This window comes from Rousettus aegyptiacus, unplaced genomic scaffold (genome assembly GCF_014176215.1).
Source record: "Rousettus aegyptiacus isolate mRouAeg1 unplaced genomic scaffold, mRouAeg1.p scaffold_m13_p_2, whole genome shotgun sequence".
NCBI classification, from domain to species: Eukaryota; Metazoa; Chordata; class Mammalia; order Chiroptera; family Pteropodidae; genus Rousettus; species Rousettus aegyptiacus.
Genome location: NW_023416295.1, coordinates 8,111,802 through 8,130,021, shown reverse-complemented (window position 1 = coordinate 8,130,021; position 18,220 = coordinate 8,111,802). Strand labels below are relative to the sequence as shown.

The following is an 18,220-nucleotide window of genomic DNA, read 5'->3' as shown; positions in this document are numbered from 1 at the left end:
AGGTTGCAAACAGTAGTTCGCATCACCCCTAAGTTATTTAGTATATCATTAATTAGAATTCACTGTTAATTTTTTAAGGTATAATTTACCTAATAGTGAAATATAAATATCTGAAGTGTACCGTTGGAAGAGTTTCGGTAAATGCAAAGCCCTATAAAGGTATAACCCAAAGCCCAATAAAGATAAAGAACATGACCATCATTCCAAAAAGCTTTCTGACATCCCTTCCTCTTTAATCATTCTCCCTTCCAAGGGCAGCTCCTTACTGTTTTGATTTTTATTCGTATTCATCTAAGTAAAATATTAAAGAATGTGCTTTTTTTTTGTACGAAACTTCTTTTGAGAGTTAGGCGTGTGGATGCATGTAGCTTTTTTTTCATTACTGAACACTATTCTATTATATGAATATCAGAATTTGCTCATTCTTTGTGAGATACATGTTTAGTGAATATTTTCTTCTAGTCTGTGGCTTTCTCATTAATTTTCTTGTTGATGTCTTTTGATAAGCAGAAGTTTGTCTTTTTTGGTGAAATGTGTCAATTCTTACTTTTGTAATTGCTTTTTCTGCTCTGTCTTAAGAAATCTCTGCTTGCTCTCAAATCATGAAAATAGTCTCATTTTATTTTAGAAGATTTGAAAACTTTATCTTTTATCTTTACATCTATGCCCCAGCTCAGATTAATTTTAGCATATGATGTGATGGAGGTCAAGGTTCATATTTTTCCATGAATCTATATAGTTTTCCAGCTCCATTTGTTAAAAACACTTTCTTCAATGCCTTTGTCAAAACTGAAGTAGCCTTACAAGTATGGATATGTTTCCGGGCTCTCTTCATTTATTTATTCCTTGGTATTTACACCAGTGTCACACTGTGTTGAAGTCAGTCTTGAAGTTAGGTAGTGCAAGTCTTCCGATTTCGTTTTTTGAAAGATTGCTTTACATATTTTAGGCCACCCAGCCGAATTTGGCCTGTTGCTTGTTTTTATGTGGCCCATGTGAGTGATCTACCATTGTTTGACACCCAGGCCAGGTTTGGTTTTCCCCTCTGCCCTTGCCATCCCCATCCCCTCTGGCAGCTACTGGTACCAACTGGCAGAACCTTGTTTGGGAGTTGATGACTCAGTCACTTTTGGCCAGCAGCTCAGATTGAGATGGTTGAGACTTCAGGGAGGACGGAGAGGAGCATTGGGATCTGAGTGTCACTGGGACAGAATGAAAGCGACCAGGTTAGTTATTCAGATTATCTCCTTCTCGTATCAGTTTTGATGAATTACATTTTTCAGGAAATTTGCCCAAGTTATCTAAAATGTCATATTTATTGAGTCCAAGTAGCCCCTATTTTGTAATATTTATAGGGTCTACAGTAATTTTGATCTTTATTATTTCTTCTGTTTACCCTAGGTTATTTGCTTTTTCTTTGTTAAGGTAGAACCTAAGGTCATTGATTTAAGACCTTTTCTAATATTGTTTTAAAGCAAATTTCTTGAAGCTCTGTTTAATTTCTTTGTACAAATTTTGATATATTTTTTTCGTTTAGTGCTGAATGTAGAGTATTATCTGATATTTATATTGTTCCTATGTAGCAATAGGTCATTTCGAAGCATTTTAGCTTTGATTTTCAGAGTGTGTCTTTAATGTACCCGCGCACGCGCGTGTGTGTGTGTGTGTGTGTGTGTGTGTGTGTGTGTCTGTGTGTCTGTCCATCCGTCCATCCTTGGGGTTTACTGAGCCTCTTGATCTATAAATTTGTCTTAAGTTAGAGAAATTTTGACCATTTTTTCTTCAGTTTCTTTTTCCGCCTCATTCTCGCTCTCAGCTCTCCTCTCAAGGCTTCAGCCGTGTGTATCTAGTCGTTTCATTATTGTCTCACCGTTCCCCGAGGCTGTTATTTTTTTCCCTCAATCTTTCTATTCTTTAGATTTTGATTTTCCAGTTTAATGCCATTTCATCTCCACTCTCCAGGTTTCAGATTGACTATTTTCTACTTATTCCCACCTGACTCTTCTGTTATCTCCAAACTCCAGTTTTTAATTTGGAGTTAATTTGATATGTTTTCCAGTTCTAGAGTGTGTTTGGTTCTTTTCTGTGATCTCTATTTCTTTGCTGAGATTTCATACAGTTTTATTCGTGGTAAGCATGTTTTTTTCAATACTCTTTAATGTAGGTGTTCTAGCTGCTTTAAATCATGTCTGCTAATTGCAAAATCTTCATCACCACAGATCTGTCTCTACTGATTGCCTTCCTTTTTGATTATGGGTCATACTTTCCTGTTTCTGTGACTGTCTAGTGATTTTGATTATATTCAGAACATTGGCAGTGGTGTATTTGTGTAGCCTTTGGATTCTCTTTTGTTCCTCCAAAAAGTATTGGTTTTGTTTGTTTGTTTGTTTTATTCATTGTTTAGTTTACTTTAGCAAACTGCGGCTTCTGGTGTATGCCAGCTAAAATCCCTACTCAGTCCCTTTAGTCTTTTAATTGAACCAGCTGGAGTCCACCCTGGATATGCACCCTGGTCTGGGCAAAGTCTATACACAGGTTGCATAGCTCCTACTCTCTGATTCCCTCCCTCCTTGCATTTACCCCTTGCTTTCCAGTTGTGGTGATTGTGGTGAACGCTGTCTTTCAGCTTTATGGGTTTCTATTGAGTTTTAGCAGCCCTGCTTGGCACTGGCTTAGGCCTGATTTCAAGTGATGATCCTTAAAAAAACGGCAAATAGGTAGTGCCATTTCTTTCTTAAAATTCCTCTCTAGTTTCTGTTTGCTCGTGGTGGTTCACGAGTCTTCTGATAGATTTTATAATGTGCCCAGAGTTGTTTTCTGCTGGACAGTTGGGTTTCAACATGAGCTACTCTGACATTCCTGGAGGTTGAACCTACTCGGCTTAATTTTTAACTTGCCCTCTGGTTTTTTGCCCCCCTTCTCTCCCCTCCTCTTTCCCTCTCCTTCCTGCTGCCTCCCTCCTCTCCCTTCCCCCTCACTTTTCCTTTTCCCCTCACTAAGCCCAGTCATGCCAGTCGTTTCCCATTTTTTGGACCTTGATGATTCTGCCCGTGTAGTGTCAGTATTCCTGTCATCTCACTTGTAAGTTGATAGTTGAATTTAGTAGCTGCTTAAGATTCACATTTGATTTGGGGAAGGGGAGGAACCCCAAAGGTTCATAGGTTGCGTGGTATGTTCTTTTGGGATGTGTGTGTGGTTATGTTAGCTGTTAATAGTAACTCTGCCTACTCTAATAGTAACTCTTAATTACAGATTGTAAAATGGTGATATTCTAATTTAGTGATTTTTCCAAAGAGTCTGGGAACCTGTTGGGGATGCTGGAGATTTTTTCAGGGGTTCTGATGCAGGACAGGGCGAATTCCCCTCCCTCCCCACGAGTAGATTCTAGTCCTACACTGAGGTAGAGAGGTTCTTGATGGAACACAGCAGAGAATGCAAGCACATACCAGAGTCAAAAGGAAAGTTTATTAGCGAAGGGATAACGCTCCATAGACCGAGTGTGGTCTCTTCTCAGCGACAGAGTGAGAGAGCGGAGGAAGACAGAGACGGAGAAAAGACAGCAGGAGGGGACCCCACTCTGGGAATTCAGTTTATGTGTCATTCTGAGTTTCTGTGACTTACAGCGTGAAGGCTTCGTTTACCTCTTTTCCTGTGGTGGTATAGGTGTGCAGTGTGACAGGAATGCGCACATAGGGAGAAAGCCTCTTGGCAGTCCCCAGCCTTTGATCTGTAGCTTCCTCCTGGATTTTGGCCCTAGGGAATACATGTGGGTTTGACTTGAAGACTGTTTTCCCTTCATGGCATGAGTAAATGGTCGGTTAGTAAGCCCAGCAGAAATCTTCCTTTGGCTGGGCGGCAGGGCCGATCGGCACATCGCGGTGTCGGAGCATAGCTTGATTTAACATTCAGTTCTCGTGCCCCCTCCCTACGTTATTAGTTCCATAGGGTCAGACATTTTAACAGTAATTCTCAGGCTCAGTTTGCTGTTTTTACTCCCATTCTCATGAGCATACAGTGGAGTTTTCCAGAAGCTACATAATGTAAAAAATGCAGAAGAAGATGAGGAATCACTGTCTTCTCTTTAACTAGGCATTAATGAAATTTGCAAAAATGCAAAACAGTGCCATTCTTTTCAGTAATTTTTTTGTTTTAGAAAATACAGCTTTTTTTTTTTAATATGTAAAAGGTAGTTACATTAACATGGAGCAGTTTTATTATTATTCTTTAAGTACATTAAAACTGCTCAGAAATATCAGTAGATATAGTGCACATAAACAAAGTCATTTGTGGTCTTCAGTATTTTAACTGTTTTCAAAATAATAAGTTAGTTCCATAGTATCTTCCAACTATTAGGGCTTTTTTGGTCCTGTCACTATGAAATTATTTATTCGATATGTTTCAGTCAGTCGCAGTTATTCTCATTGATGTTCAAATTGTCCCATTTGGATAATCTGTTTTGGAAACCTACTTAAAGTTCACCTCTTCTGCAGATCTCATTTTTACTTAGAAGAGCTTTGCCTGCATAGTTCTTTTTTCTTTTTTAATTAACCTGTGAGCCACCCATATATTTTCAGATGTTCAAAGAAAGTTAATTGTTTCTTCTCCTCCTCATGATTGATTTGCATAGAATGTGGTACAGATCAGGTTTACGTCAGAGGCTTGTTTTGTGTTCGGACCAGTGTGTCTCTGTTTCTCAGCCAGAAAGCTGCATTCCCAACCTCAGTCAGCTGCCTGGCAAATGCATGCCTTCAGTCACCAGGACAACCAGACAAAGAGTGTCAGTACAGATCCATCACTTATCAGTGAGCCTTAGATTGACCTGAACAATGAACGAGTAGTGTTGGTGTTAGAGGTATTGATGCTGCCCCTGAAACACTGATAACCAGCAAACAGTTCTTATTTCATATCAAGACAAGCAAGCTCTTAGTATTCACTTCCACAGGAAGTGTGGTCAGACAGAGCAGCTTGCCCATTCTTGCTCCCTTGCTCAACTACTCATTTGTTCTAGTTGTATTATGGGAAATGGGGGGAAAAAAAGTGTAAAACTTAACTCTGTAGTAAGATAGAAACAAGCCTTTTGTTAATTTTTCCTTCTTGGTGAGCTTGATTATCAGAGTCTTACTATCTTTGGGAATGAAAATGCTTTGCTCGAAGAGGCTTCACAGGTTAAGTTTAGAACAAATGGAACTAAAACACTGATGGGAACTTTTTTTCCTTTTTAGAGAATGATTCTGAAATTCATTTAAAAGAATGAAAAAGTAAAACTAGTGGGGAAGAATTTATAAAACAGAGTAAGTAGGGTTAGCTCTACTTAGATATTAAATATATGTCTGTAGGCAATAATGTGCAGTATAAACTTAATAATAATCAAACTCTAGTGCAAGATGCAGACTAGCTCCTGAGATACACTCTAATCTTTATGTATTTTAAATGTATGTTTGAAGTTGTTATAAAAGTAAATGAAGTCCATTGGTCCAGTGTGGTTATTCAGTAAACAGAGAGTCAATTAGAATGTTAAATGACATGGTATCCCAAAATGAATTTCAGAAAAATTTTAGAGTTAAAATTTTAAAGCCTTGAAATTTAGAAAATAGTTTCAAAGTATTGCCTTACAAGATACTTATTAATTCTAAAGTGAGAAAGTATTAACTTGGTTATGGTCATTTTAACCAAGTCATCAAAGTTAATATCACCAGGAATGGGGCAAATTGACATTATGTGCCTCCTGATAAGATGCACTGAGAAGGATGCAACATCACTTTGAGTTTTTTTTTGTTGTTGTTGTTTTTTTACCCCAAAATGTATAGCATGAATTGAATCATGAGGAAACATAAATTAAGGGACATAGTACAAAATAGTACAGAATTAGGGGACACAATACTGGCCTGTACTCTTCAAAGCTGCCAAGATCACGAAAGACAAAGACAGATAAGGAACTGTTCCAGATTAAAGGAGACTCAGGCAGGACAATTTTGGATTCTGTACCAGGAGAGCCTTTTCCTTTTGTTATAGAGGACATTATTTAGATGATATAAAATGTCGATTTTCTGATATTGATAATTTTGGTATGGTTATTATACAAAAGTGTGATTATTTTTAAGAGGTACATATTTATAGGTAAAGATTAATGTCTAAGTGGTTCAGAAAAATATCCTGAGAGAATGATAAAGCGAATGTTAACATTAAAATTCTTAAGAGTATTTGGGACTTCTTTCTACTACACTTGTAACTTTTCTGTGAAACAAATTATTTAGTAACTGAAAAAACAGGCAAAACTAAATTATAGTGTTTCTGGATATATAAACTTTGTGGACACAAAGAAATGATTACCTCAAAAATTAGTAGAAAATGTAGCTATGTATTTAACATTCAAATGTGTAAGGACTTTGTAAACTAAAAGTAGTAAAAGAAATCAAAAAGTAAAAATTGATAAATGTGACTAGCTAAAATGTGGAAACTTGTTAAAGACAGCAGACAAATAGCAAGGGGAACAAATCTTTTTGGTACCCATACAGGGTAACTTACGTGTCATCTTAGTTTGAGAAAGAATTCGGTTCTTATGCTAAAGAAATCATTATAAGGTAGTTTGTGCTTAAGGTAAAAAACAAGATGAAATAAATTGGATTTGCTGTTTCTTAAATCCGATAATCTTTCACGTATTCATGCTTCTGGTTCACAAAGGCTCTGGTGTCTTAGTAGTCTGCATGTACAGCCTGCGTGTTCCTGTTTTCAGTGACTCCGTTATGTATGTTCTAGTTTCTGCTAGCACATTTTTATAAAACTATACAGTAGTGGGGCACAAAAAATAATTTTTCTCCTATCTTCTAAATTCTCACTGGGCTAATAATCGAATTAACATGAGACAGATTAACAGGAGAAAATGTCCCGCATTTATTATGGATGTGCGTGTAGCGATGCTATGAGAACAGGAGACCTGAAACTCATGAGGCGGTTGAGGTTTAGATGCCATTCTGGACAAAGCAAAGGGAGGGCAGGGGTCTGCGATTTCTAAGGGAAAGTAGGCAGTTCACAGGCAGAGGAGAAAGAGCAAATACGTGGTGAACAACTTCTTGCCAGGTCACCCAGAAACCGTGGGACAGAGGGAGACCTAAGGGACAAGCTTTGCTAGATTTCTGCCTCGCTGCCATATCAAGTTTGTGTATGGGGCTAAGGTGATGCTCCCTTCCTTTAAGCAGGTTTTTCTTTCTTAATCCATGTGGCAGGTCAAAGATTCTTCCTGAGATTTTGTTTCTTAATAATCACCTTAAAATTAACATCTCAAAAAGCATATTTTGAGGTGGCCAAACTTTGGACCCCTTCACATTCCTAAAAAGATTTCCAGTGACCCTGTATGGATTTGAAAGTCAGACACCGAAATGGCTGATAAAAGTCAAAACTAAGTTTTCTGCTTAGGGCGCAAAATGAGAAGGTGAGGTTCTTTGGAAAACACGGTAATGCTGGGGAAAATAGGCAGCAGGAAAAGACCGAGACCAAATATGAGATGGACTGACTCCATAAAAGAAGCCATAAGGAGTGTATAGGAGGTGAGCAGGGCTCTTGAGGACAGGACATTGGAGACATCAGTCATCTGTGGGGTCATCAGGCATCAGAGCCACCTCAAGGGCACATAACACGTACCTAAAAAGATGTATGTAAATGCAGGACCAATCATTTCTCTTGCAGAAGGTATGTGGATAGTGTTTTTGATTCTTCAAGCATTTAGTTAGTATACATATATATTCTTTACATGGCCCATTCCTGAGAAACACCTATCAGTTGGTGGTCTACAACTATTAGCAAAGTCATGCTAATGTAGGCTGAATGAGCATAAGAAATGTTAATAGTGTACTTGTTTAATAATTAACTTAGGTCATCACAGTATTTGATGTATTGAAATACATGAAAATGAGATATTTTTCTAAGTGTAGATTTTTAGGGAAAAATAATTTAGAGTAAAAAAATTTTTTTTTCCTTTTAGAGCAAAATAATATGTTGATAATAGAATTTTGTATAAATTTATCATAGCTCTCTAGAGAGCGTCTAATGGTATTTCCCAATTGTTGATATTTATTGCTGTTCATTTTTATTTACTTTCTGCTTCCAGGAAGTGGATATTAGTTACTTGTTCCTGAATTTTGTAATTCTTTGTTTCCTATTATTCCTGTATTTTGTGGGCCATATTATGAAATGTGATTATCTTACATACAAAAGGAGGCAGTAATCCTCCATCTTTCCAGTCAGAGAAAGGACGAAAAAGAGGCTGGAATTTAGTTGGATGAATTTAGATTGGCTTAATGAAAAAAGATTTTCTAATTCCAGAGCATTTTTCTGCCCTTTCCATATTTTCATATCTTTCTACCTAGAGGTTTGCAAGTGGAGTCGTTTCACATTGTTTATTCTGTGTATTTTTTTTTTTTATGAAAATAAGGGTTTGCCTGAATAAATGTAAACACCAGTTCCAGCAAGTTTCTGCTCTATTTTGCTGTCCCTCAGAGCGTTACAAAACTATCATCTATCATTACTGTCCTTTTCCTTCTCAAACCTGATACAACACTGTTTTCTTACCCTTTTATATATGAGTAATTGAGAATCACCCCGGCCGTTTCCTGTCTTCGGTGGTCGTAACTGAGTTTGTTGAATTGCTCGCACAGCTTATATTTGTTCTGATGACTTGGGTGCTGTGCTGGGGATGCGTCCGTCTGCCCTCCTTACTCTAGTCTTCACCGCGCTCTGGCTCCGGGCAGCTGCTTTGTCTGGATGCACAAGTGGGCTTTCTTGCCTCCTGGCTTCTGGTTGGGCCGGATGATGGGGGACATTGTCAGCGGATCAAGGAAAGGCAGGCGGGAGAGGTTAGGGTACTTTTCTTCTTCCCTGTGGGATTTCTGCTGCATAGCTGCATCATTTTATTGAAGGCCACTGTGCCCATCCAGCAGCCCTCTTTGTTTAGGTTCTGCTGACCTCTGCCTCCCTCCCCTCCCCGTGCTGGGCCCGCTGTTGCTAACCCTGGGAGCCTGTCCGCTCACTTGGGATTTCCTCACAGCCACCTGCGGTTTGTAAACAGTCTCTTTATTAAACTACCCAAATTGAGCGTGCCATCTGTTTCCTATAGCAATCTTGACTGATAAATGCACTTTAAAAGATTTTAGAGTCTGTCAGTGGCTATTGTAATTGCAATTCTAAAGTGGATTAGCAGTAGAATAAGGAAAAAAATATTCTGACAATTTCATGGCTTTTTTTCTCTTGGCTGATGTGTGATTTTATTTTTAATTCTTCCATAAGATCTGTTTTTGATTATTATCAGCCTGTTTATTGAACAATTACTATGGCACTGTGCATTGTTTTAAGCATTCTGGGGAATTCAAAAGTAAATGAGACACATGCTCAGTAATTCTGCTGTTAGGCAGTTTGTAATGGGTTTCATGTGAGAGGCGCAAAGTCATGTAGACTCAGGAGATTGTTCCGTTTGACTCTGTCTGCCGCAGGGTTGAGGGGAGAGTGTTTCCTGTGTCCTGGGGAGACCACCACTCACAGTCCTTGCTTTTTACCTCGTCACTCTATAACCCACTCAGCTTACAAGACCAGGCCCCAAAGTAATAATAACCAACACTATTTGAAGTTCGTTATATGTGACTGTTCTGGGTGCAAAACGTACATTAACTCAGTGAATCCTTCCAACGATCCTGCGAAGCGCAGGTTCTGTTATTAAACAGTTAGAATTCAAACTCGGGTGGGCTGGCTCCCTGGTGTAGGCTCATGATTACCACAACCACCGCACCTCTGTGTTTATTATTTTACTAAAACAAAAAATAAAGCAAGCAGAAAGGAGAACTGGATGCTCTCGTATCAGCAAATCTACAAACCTGAAAGAGCAATTTTAGTAGAATGGTGGGAACATAAACCAGCTTTTCAAGGACTGAAATGTGAATGGGTCACAGGGAGATGGATGTAGAGACTGTGACATTATCCCAGATGTGTCCTTGGAACACTGTCTCTGTGAAATGAATCTTGCTGAATAACAGGTTTAGTGGCTAAGTAAATTTGAGAAATGCTGAAAGCCATATGTAGTGTGTATATATATATGGAAAGGAAGTTTCCATCTGCTGGCCTAGATTTTACTAAAGCATTGGTTTTCAGACTCTGACCTATTTCACAATCACCTGGAGAGCTTGCTAAAACAGATTGCTGGCACTGCCTCCAGAAGTTCCGATTTCATAGGTCTTGGGTGGCTCCTGAAATTTTGCATTACAAGTTTTTAGGTAACTCAGAAGCTGCCAGTCCAGGGAACTGGGGAATTCCATTTTGAGAGTCACTTCACTTGAGTAAAATTCAACTGCCAAGAGCGGCAGGTATAGTCAGGATTTTGAGCAACATAGAAAATAGCTGTTGAGGGGTGGCAGTCAGAAATACGAGCCGGCTAAGAACATCAGGGCACTTTGAGAGTGAGAGCGCATCACCTGTAGCGGACACAGGCAGCTCGTCTTAATGACTTTTTTCCAGCAGTTTCGCCTGGCTGAGAGCAGGAGCAGAACTACGAGCACTTAGTACAGGATTTTGAGTGACTCCAAGAGGCTGCCCATGTCAGATATTTATAAAGTCTTAGCACCAAACACTCCGTCTTGTTTTGTATTACCGTGATGAGTGTAAGACAATACCTTTATCATCTGTCTTTAACCGTTCTTCTTTTGTTTGTATATGTATTATTTATGATTCATTAATTATTCTTAGTTTAAAACATTGTACATGGTAGTTAATAGGGCATTTAGAATGCCAGACTAAATGTCTATGGCATTTTGTGTTCTGAACTGATTCTGTCAATTATAGCTAGTAATGCTTTGGCTGTGGGCAAATGACTACCATGTCTTTTGGTGTTTGGAGTTTTTTAAATAGAAGAATTGTGAACTTCCAGTCTTCCCTTTATGAATGTAATTGTAAAGCTACAGAATCTTTAGTCAGGTTTCTGCCTAAGGATATAGCCCCATGCGGTTCTTTTTTAAGTAGCTAGATATGAATTGGCAGAGATGGGCCTCTGAAGCAGGGTTCCCCAGCCCTCCCCCCGCCCCTCACAGACCAGTACGGGGTCTGTGGGCCTGTTAGGAACCAGGCTGCACAGCAGGGGGCCAGTGGCGAGCAAGCGAAGCCCCATCCGGGTTTGCAGCTCCGCTCCACCTCAGATCCTCAGGTATTAGGTTCTCACAGGAGCACTGGTCCCTTGGGCCACAGAGGTTGGGGACTGCCGCTCTACAGGGCTGGTAGCATTTCTGGTAGTGAGCTGTATTACCATTCCTGGGTGTGTACACTTTCCTGGCTTTGCCTCCAAAATGTGTTTATAATGAGATTGCGTCCTAGCCTCAGCCTCCCGTGGGTCAGCTGGGAGCCGCCGGCAGTGTTGAGGCTTGGAGGGCGGGATAGGAGAGGAAAAGGTGGAGTCGTTTTTCTTGCCCTCCCTCCTCCTTCCTCACCCACTTCCTTCTCTGAATGCTCAGGTCTTTGTCTGCTTTTTTGAAGCGAGATACTGTGTTCTTTTCAGTGTTATAATTGGTTACTCTTTAAAATATTAAAATTTTGGAAACTTTCAGACTTGCTGATTTTTTATAGCTTTACTGAGGAATAATTAAATAACTTGTATATATTTAGAGTCTAATTTGATGAGTTTTGACATATGTGAAGCTATACTACAATGAGAGCGCACATTTGCATCATCTCCAAGAGTTTTCTTGTGTCCCTTTGTGATCCATCCATTGATCTGCTTTCTGTCACTAAAGATAAGTTTACATTTTCTAAAAATTTGAATGCATGAAATCATACGACATGTACTTTTGGGAGTGGGCGTCTGACTTTTCTCATTCAGCATAATTATCCTAAGTTTATTCATGGAGTTGCTGGTATCAGTAGATCCTTTTTATTGCTGATGAGTCTTCTACTTGTATATTCCCAAATTTACCTATTTACCTGTTAATGGTGGACATTTGAGTTGTTTCCAATTTCAAGTAATTAATAGTTGCTGTGAACATTTGTGTACAAATCTGAGTATGGACATGTGCTTTATATTTTTGGGGGGTAGATACCTAGAAATGGAATGGCAGGGTCATATGCTAGGTGTAGTTTAAGAAACTGCCACCTTTCTTGCAAAGTGCATTGTTGAGAATTCCAGTTGTTCCGCATTCTCACTAATGAATAATAGTCTCACTAACAGTGATCTGTTAGTCTTATTGTTAGCCATTCTAGTGGTATCTGTGGTTATCTATACAGTAGAGTCTCTGTGTTGTTTTAATTTGCGCTTTCCACCCAACTAGTGACATTGGACTGCTTATTTGGTGCAGTGTCCCGGATTTTCTGCCCACTTGTAAAAAAACTTTTTTTGTCTTTTTTATAATTGAGTTTTAAGAATTTTTATATTCTGAACTTTTCTGTTTCGCAAATACTTTTTATCAGGTGGTAGCTTTCCTTTTCATTTTTTAAGTTTTTTGAAGAGCAGTAGTTTTTGATAAAGACCATTTTGTCAAGTTTTCTTTATTCTCTTTATGTTCTTTATGTCCTATTTGAGTTCTTCATCGTTTCATTTCTTTAATTTGTCTAAAAAGTTAATATCTCAGATTCTCGTGTTTTAGCCATGGTGCGAGAGGGGCGTAAGAGGCAACTGTAAAGCTAGAGTTGTATCAACCTTATATTTTTGTTACTGTTGTTATACTTTAATAGCAAATTGTTTATGATCACAGTAATTTTTATTGGTTCTTTTTGGTTGATTTTTAAACCTGTCAGGGATCCGTAAACTTGCTGCTGGCCCAGTTCCTCTGTTTTCTGGCGTCAGGGAACTGAGGTTCATAAAGGTTACATGACTGTGCTAATGGCTTACATTTCATGATCATTCCCAGACCAGAAATTCCTGAGTCCTCTTCAAATCCCATTTCACTGTTTGTTTCCCTATGAGGGGTTGTTCTGTATGATGTTGTTGCTAAGATTTTACTACATCCTGAGACATACTTAAATAAATTTAGTTTCTTCATTGGTTGCGTCTTCATTTCTCATTGTGATAAATATCCTCATTGAAAGCAGTATTATTACAATTAACTAGGTTAGTTTTCTGAGAGACTCATACTTTCCCCCTTAACATTTCATTAAGTAAAGATGTTGATTTTTAACATTTTTGTTTTTTTAATTCTTTCCAAAGGTCTGTAAACAGATTTGGCTAGGATTATTTGATGATAGATCTTCAGCAATTCCAGACTTCAGGGATCCACAAAAAGTGAAAGAGTTCCTACAAGAAAAATATGAAAAGAAAAGATGGTGAGTGAATAGTTTGTATTTAGAACAAAGGCTTCCCCAAGTCACATGACTTATGGGTAAGATTAGTCTGACACAAGGAAGGAAGAGGGGAGGGAGGGAGGAAGGAAAGAAGGAAGTAGGTAGGTAGAGGAAATAGGGAGATAGACAGGTAGGTAGGAATATACCCTTTATACTTGGGCTTTTTATTGGATTTGGTTTCCACAAACCTTCACTTCCACTTTATCTTAACTCCTCTGCACCTAGTAGCAGCCTGTTCCTTATCATTACTAGGCCTCCTACCTCTTTTTGGAAAATTAGGATCCTTCCATCAAATCCTTTCCTAGCCCTTCACTAGACATTTTTAGTCTTATAAAGCCTCCCTTCCTAAAATCTTTATTCATTTAGCAAGTATTTAGTATCCTTTATATACCATGCACCATGGTAAAGCTCTTTTGTAGTCCATTTATAATCCATTCACTTAATTGTGACTCACAGTAGCTCTTTGTTCAAAATATCTCTCATTTCCTACCCAAGAAATCATTTTACACGTGGTTAAGAAGGGAGCCTTTGTACTCCCATAACTAAATCTATCAGATGCTCATTTTAAAAAAGACATTAAAATCTGCTGGACATATGACTAGTAAACCCTTTATAAAGCAAAGCAGGGAGGCTATCCTTAGAGTTAGTGTTTAATTACTTCAGGCCCTTAATTTTTAACTATACGAGCACAATTTAGTAAGACTCACTGATAATGAACTCTTGGTTGTTTGTCAACATTTAATAGTGTGTATCAATATTAAATAGTGGGTAAGAAGGTGAGGCAGAGAGTCACAGATTGAGGGAATAGGTAATGAAGAAATAAGTGACTTGTTGTTTTCCTGAGGCGCTGTGTTTTAACAGAGAGAATGATATAGCCGAGAGCCTGTTTTGGTCCCGAGGGAATGCTTGCTGTCGTTTATGCGTGAGAAGCATCTCTGATTTTTATACTCTGCGAACTTTGTGTTCCTACTGTTCTCTGGAGGAGGCTTTCTCTCCCCCTCCACAAACCGAAATTAGCCAGGGCTATAGTAAAGTCATCAGCACTAGAAACTTTAGATGTGAGTATAGATAAAACATACTAGTAAAATTTCAGTGCAGGAAAGAGGAGAATTTCAGAAGGCAGGGCGATAGTGCAAACGTGGTATCATACATGGGTCTTAGCATCAAATATGTATATAACTATCCTTCTTATCATTTTAGTTCCTAATTTCTGAGGCCCATAGTTAAGCCCTTTCTTCTCATATAGCCTTGCCTAATTTTTGATTTTCCAACAGTTTTATTTCTACCAACTCAGAATGTTAGTTTGAATAGGACTTACCTGGGATTTTGAGATAGCTTAGCTTCAATTAGCAAGTTTGCAAGAGAAAACTGTGTGACCAAGAGTTGATAGAATTAAAACCGCAGGAACCCCCCCCCCCCGCCCCCACATTTATAATAATAATAGTAGTAGTGGTATACAGCAATAAAATTCATTCGAACCATAACCCAAATAACCGTAAACCTCAAATAATTACAATTTGTGTTGTTTTTTTCTGTCCTGAGAAACAGGATAGTAGTAATAAGAGTAACAACGAATGCACACTTTCATTGTGAGGGGGAGGAGGGAGCGACCAGCATTCAGCAGGGCCAGGACCTGTGCACTTGGAACGCGCGCCCCATCGCCCCTGTGACGAGTCACTAGTGAGCAGTGCCGCGGGCTCTGAATGCGCCACAAGACCTGTCCAGACGCAGACTCCCCAAAGGCCCTTGCTGTAGGCGACCATGCCTAGTGCAGTGAGGCCATTGTCATCTGAAGGGGTTTTGAAATTGTTCTTTTGACCAGTTTTCAAACTTACTTCCTATGTTATACAAGTTCAGCTTACTTTTAAAATCAGACGAATCTTTTGAACCAAATACTATTATCTGGTTTTATCCTTTGATAACATGTGGCCATACTCAAAAATTGATATCAGTGATAAGCCAAATTATGGGAGAAATAACTTCTTCTGTACATTCTCATATTTCATCATCTCTCCCATTTACTGGAAAAAATGCAGCAGTTTTATTGTTTGTGATTATTATATAATTTGATAATAGCTAACTCTTATGTAGCTGTCACCTGTACCAGGAACTGTTCTAAGTATTTTATAAATGTTAAATCATAAATTTATACCTCTCAGCAACCATTTCTTCATTTTACACATGAAAAATCAGAGACACACGAGGAGTTGAAGTAGTTTGCTTTAGGTTTCATAGCTGCTGAGTGGTGGAGCTACAATTTGAACTACATCTCTGGAGTAGATAGGTGCTCTTAACCGTTCTCCTGCTTCTTGCACCTCTTGATACGGAGGGTGGGGAGAAGGGTAGGATAGGACAAAACCAAGAAATACAGAACGAGAGCTCTTACACGATCCCAGCCCCAGAGATCAGCACTGCCAATATTCTGGCATTATAGTCTTACCGCCTTTCTTTCCTTACTTTAACTCCCTTTCTCCCATGAATCTTATATTTATATGACTGGGGATCAAACTGGAAAGACCCATAAAGTAACATGGACATCTTTCCCTGTCAAAGAGTAGTTGTGTGGAATTATATTAAACGGGTTTGAGAGTGTCGTTTGATTCCTACTGGCCAGTATCTTATGCTGCTCTCCAGTCTGAAGCATCTCCCAGAATTCAAGAACTGGCTAATCCAACTACAAGGGCTCCTGTACGTATTGCATACTATGATCCAGAGGTCTTCACCGTCAGGCCAGCTGCTTTGAAAGCACAATGTTCTCAGAGGATCCAGAAGTTGGCAGAACCTCTTAGACGTCAAATACAGAAAGACGCATCAGTCAAACTGTAGTTATGCATTAAAAAGATGTTAGATGGCTTAGTTCCCTACTCGGGTACTGCCAGTTTCTTTTCTCCCGCAGAACATCAAAAACATACAAGACCCCCAGAGAACACCACTATGACCTTCAGTTAACAATTGCTGCTGTTACCTGTAATCATATGTTTAGCAGATTTGGGGACTCCAGCATGCAATAAAAGAGAAAATGATAAACAAACAAATACATGTACCTGTATCTGTGTACACTTACCCAGTGAATGCCTAAGGATGAGCTTCTGCAGGTGGTACTTCTGGGCGCAGAGCACAGCTATTTATGTATTTTAATAGACAGTAACAAAATTTGTAACATTTACCCTCAGATCAAATGTGCACAACTTAGTTTACAAGTGTTTTCATTTCTAGATCTCCTTTTGTTAATTGCTCCTATTTAAAAATTGGGCTGTTGATCTTATTTTTAGATTTGTAATAAGCCTTTTTGTTTAAGATTATTTATTCAGTGTAATATAATAATGTTTCCCCTTTCTTCCTTGTTTCCAAATGTTATTTATGATCTTACAATACTTCAGTTTTTAAAAACTATAGTATTAACTATTTGTCATGATAGGTCCTCTTTAAAAAAAGCAGTTACTACGTTTATCTTAGAAAAACTAAGTAAATGAAAAAAGTTTTGTGTTAGTCTTCATTATCTTTTCTCTGAGTATTTCAATTAAGTGTAGTCTTCAGCTCTCAACTCTAAGAGAGTTTTGAAATAAGATTATTATTAACAGTCTTGTACAAAATTAGACTTCAGCTTGTCATTGTGGATTGCAGTATTTCCTATATTTTTCTTAGTTAACTGCCTGCTCAACTTTTCATATGTTTTAGGTATGTTCCACCGGAACAAGCCAAGGTGGTGGCATCAGTCCATGCGTCTATTTCAGGGTCCTCTGCCAGTAGCACAAGCAGCACACCTGAGGTCAAACCACTGAAATCTCTTTTGGGAGATTCAGCACCAGCACTGCACTTGAACAAGGGCACACCTAGTCAGGTGAGTAGCCATTAAGTCTCTGTAGGGGCTCTTCTACGTAAGGAGGACTGAGTGTCATGAATTTGAGAATTCTTTAAGACGGAAGCATAACCTCGTAGGCCAGCAGTGTTGTGTACGAATGGCTTACAGCACACTGAAAGGTTGTTGGTTAAATGGTTGGAATATGTATATATTTGCTCCTTTGCTATTACTAATATGAGTTTCTTTGAATTCTCCACAGTTATGTAAAGGTATACAGGAATGTTGCTATAACTGTCATATAGCATGCCGTTAGTAAAATGTGAATCAGTGGTAACCATCAGAGTTAGAATAATACAGCCTCTGTCATGTACTTTTGCAGGAAAGTATTTCTTAAGCAGTAGAATTTTCCCCCATGCCTGATGGTAAAGCACGTTTACCATGGAAACACACGTGACTTTGCATTATATACCTTATTCTAAAAACTGAATACACCAAAGTCTTTTTCTAAGTCAGTACCGAAAGTTTGTACTTCTGAACTTTATTACAGTTGACTGAGCTATGACAAATCTGTTGCCTGATACTATAACATCTACACAAGAATGGTTCTGAGGCACGGTACTATTTGACTTAAATCCCACTCTTTTTAATCATGCACACTAGGGCAGTGGTCCCCATTCTTTTTGGCACTGGGGACCCGTGCTCTTACGAGACTCTAACGCCTGAGGATCTGAGGCGGAGCTGAGGCGGTGAGGCCGCAGTGATGCTAGCGCTGGGGAGGGGCAGAAATCCAGATGGAGCATCGCTCACTGGCCCGCTGCTCGCCTCCTGCTGCGCGGCCCGGTTCCTAACAGGCCACGGACCGGTATGGTCTGCCGCCCAGGGGTTGGGGACCCCTGTACTGGAGCATCTGGTCAAATTGCTCTATTTTTACAAAAGGTTTGTGTGAAAAATGAAAAGAGCGTTAATTCAGTCAGCATATCATAACTCTTCCTCTGATACAGATGTGTCTGTGAAAGCATCTCTGTCTTCGCAGCAGGACCAGTTTGTGTCATGAGGTCTAACAATTGTTAGAATTATATTCTTTTTGCTTTTGACTCTGTACTTAAAATTGAGAGG

The 18,220-nt window shown here is 39.0% G+C and overlaps 1 protein-coding gene across 9 annotated transcripts in view; it reads left to right on the top strand.

Annotated features, from left to right (window-relative positions):
• AGFG1 (ArfGAP with FG repeats 1) overlaps positions 1-18,220 on the top strand; it is a 61,586-nt gene that overhangs the window by 20,974 nt on the left and 22,392 nt on the right. For all 9 annotated transcript variants that reach the window (XM_016118870.2, XM_016118876.2, XM_016118871.2 and 6 more), the window contains exons 3-4: positions 13,169-13,284; positions 16,981-17,143. In XM_016118870.2, coding sequence (XP_015974356.1) covers positions 13,169-13,284; positions 16,981-17,143 — 279 coding nt within the window. The remainder of the gene's footprint in view (positions 1-13,168; positions 13,285-16,980; positions 17,144-18,220) is intronic.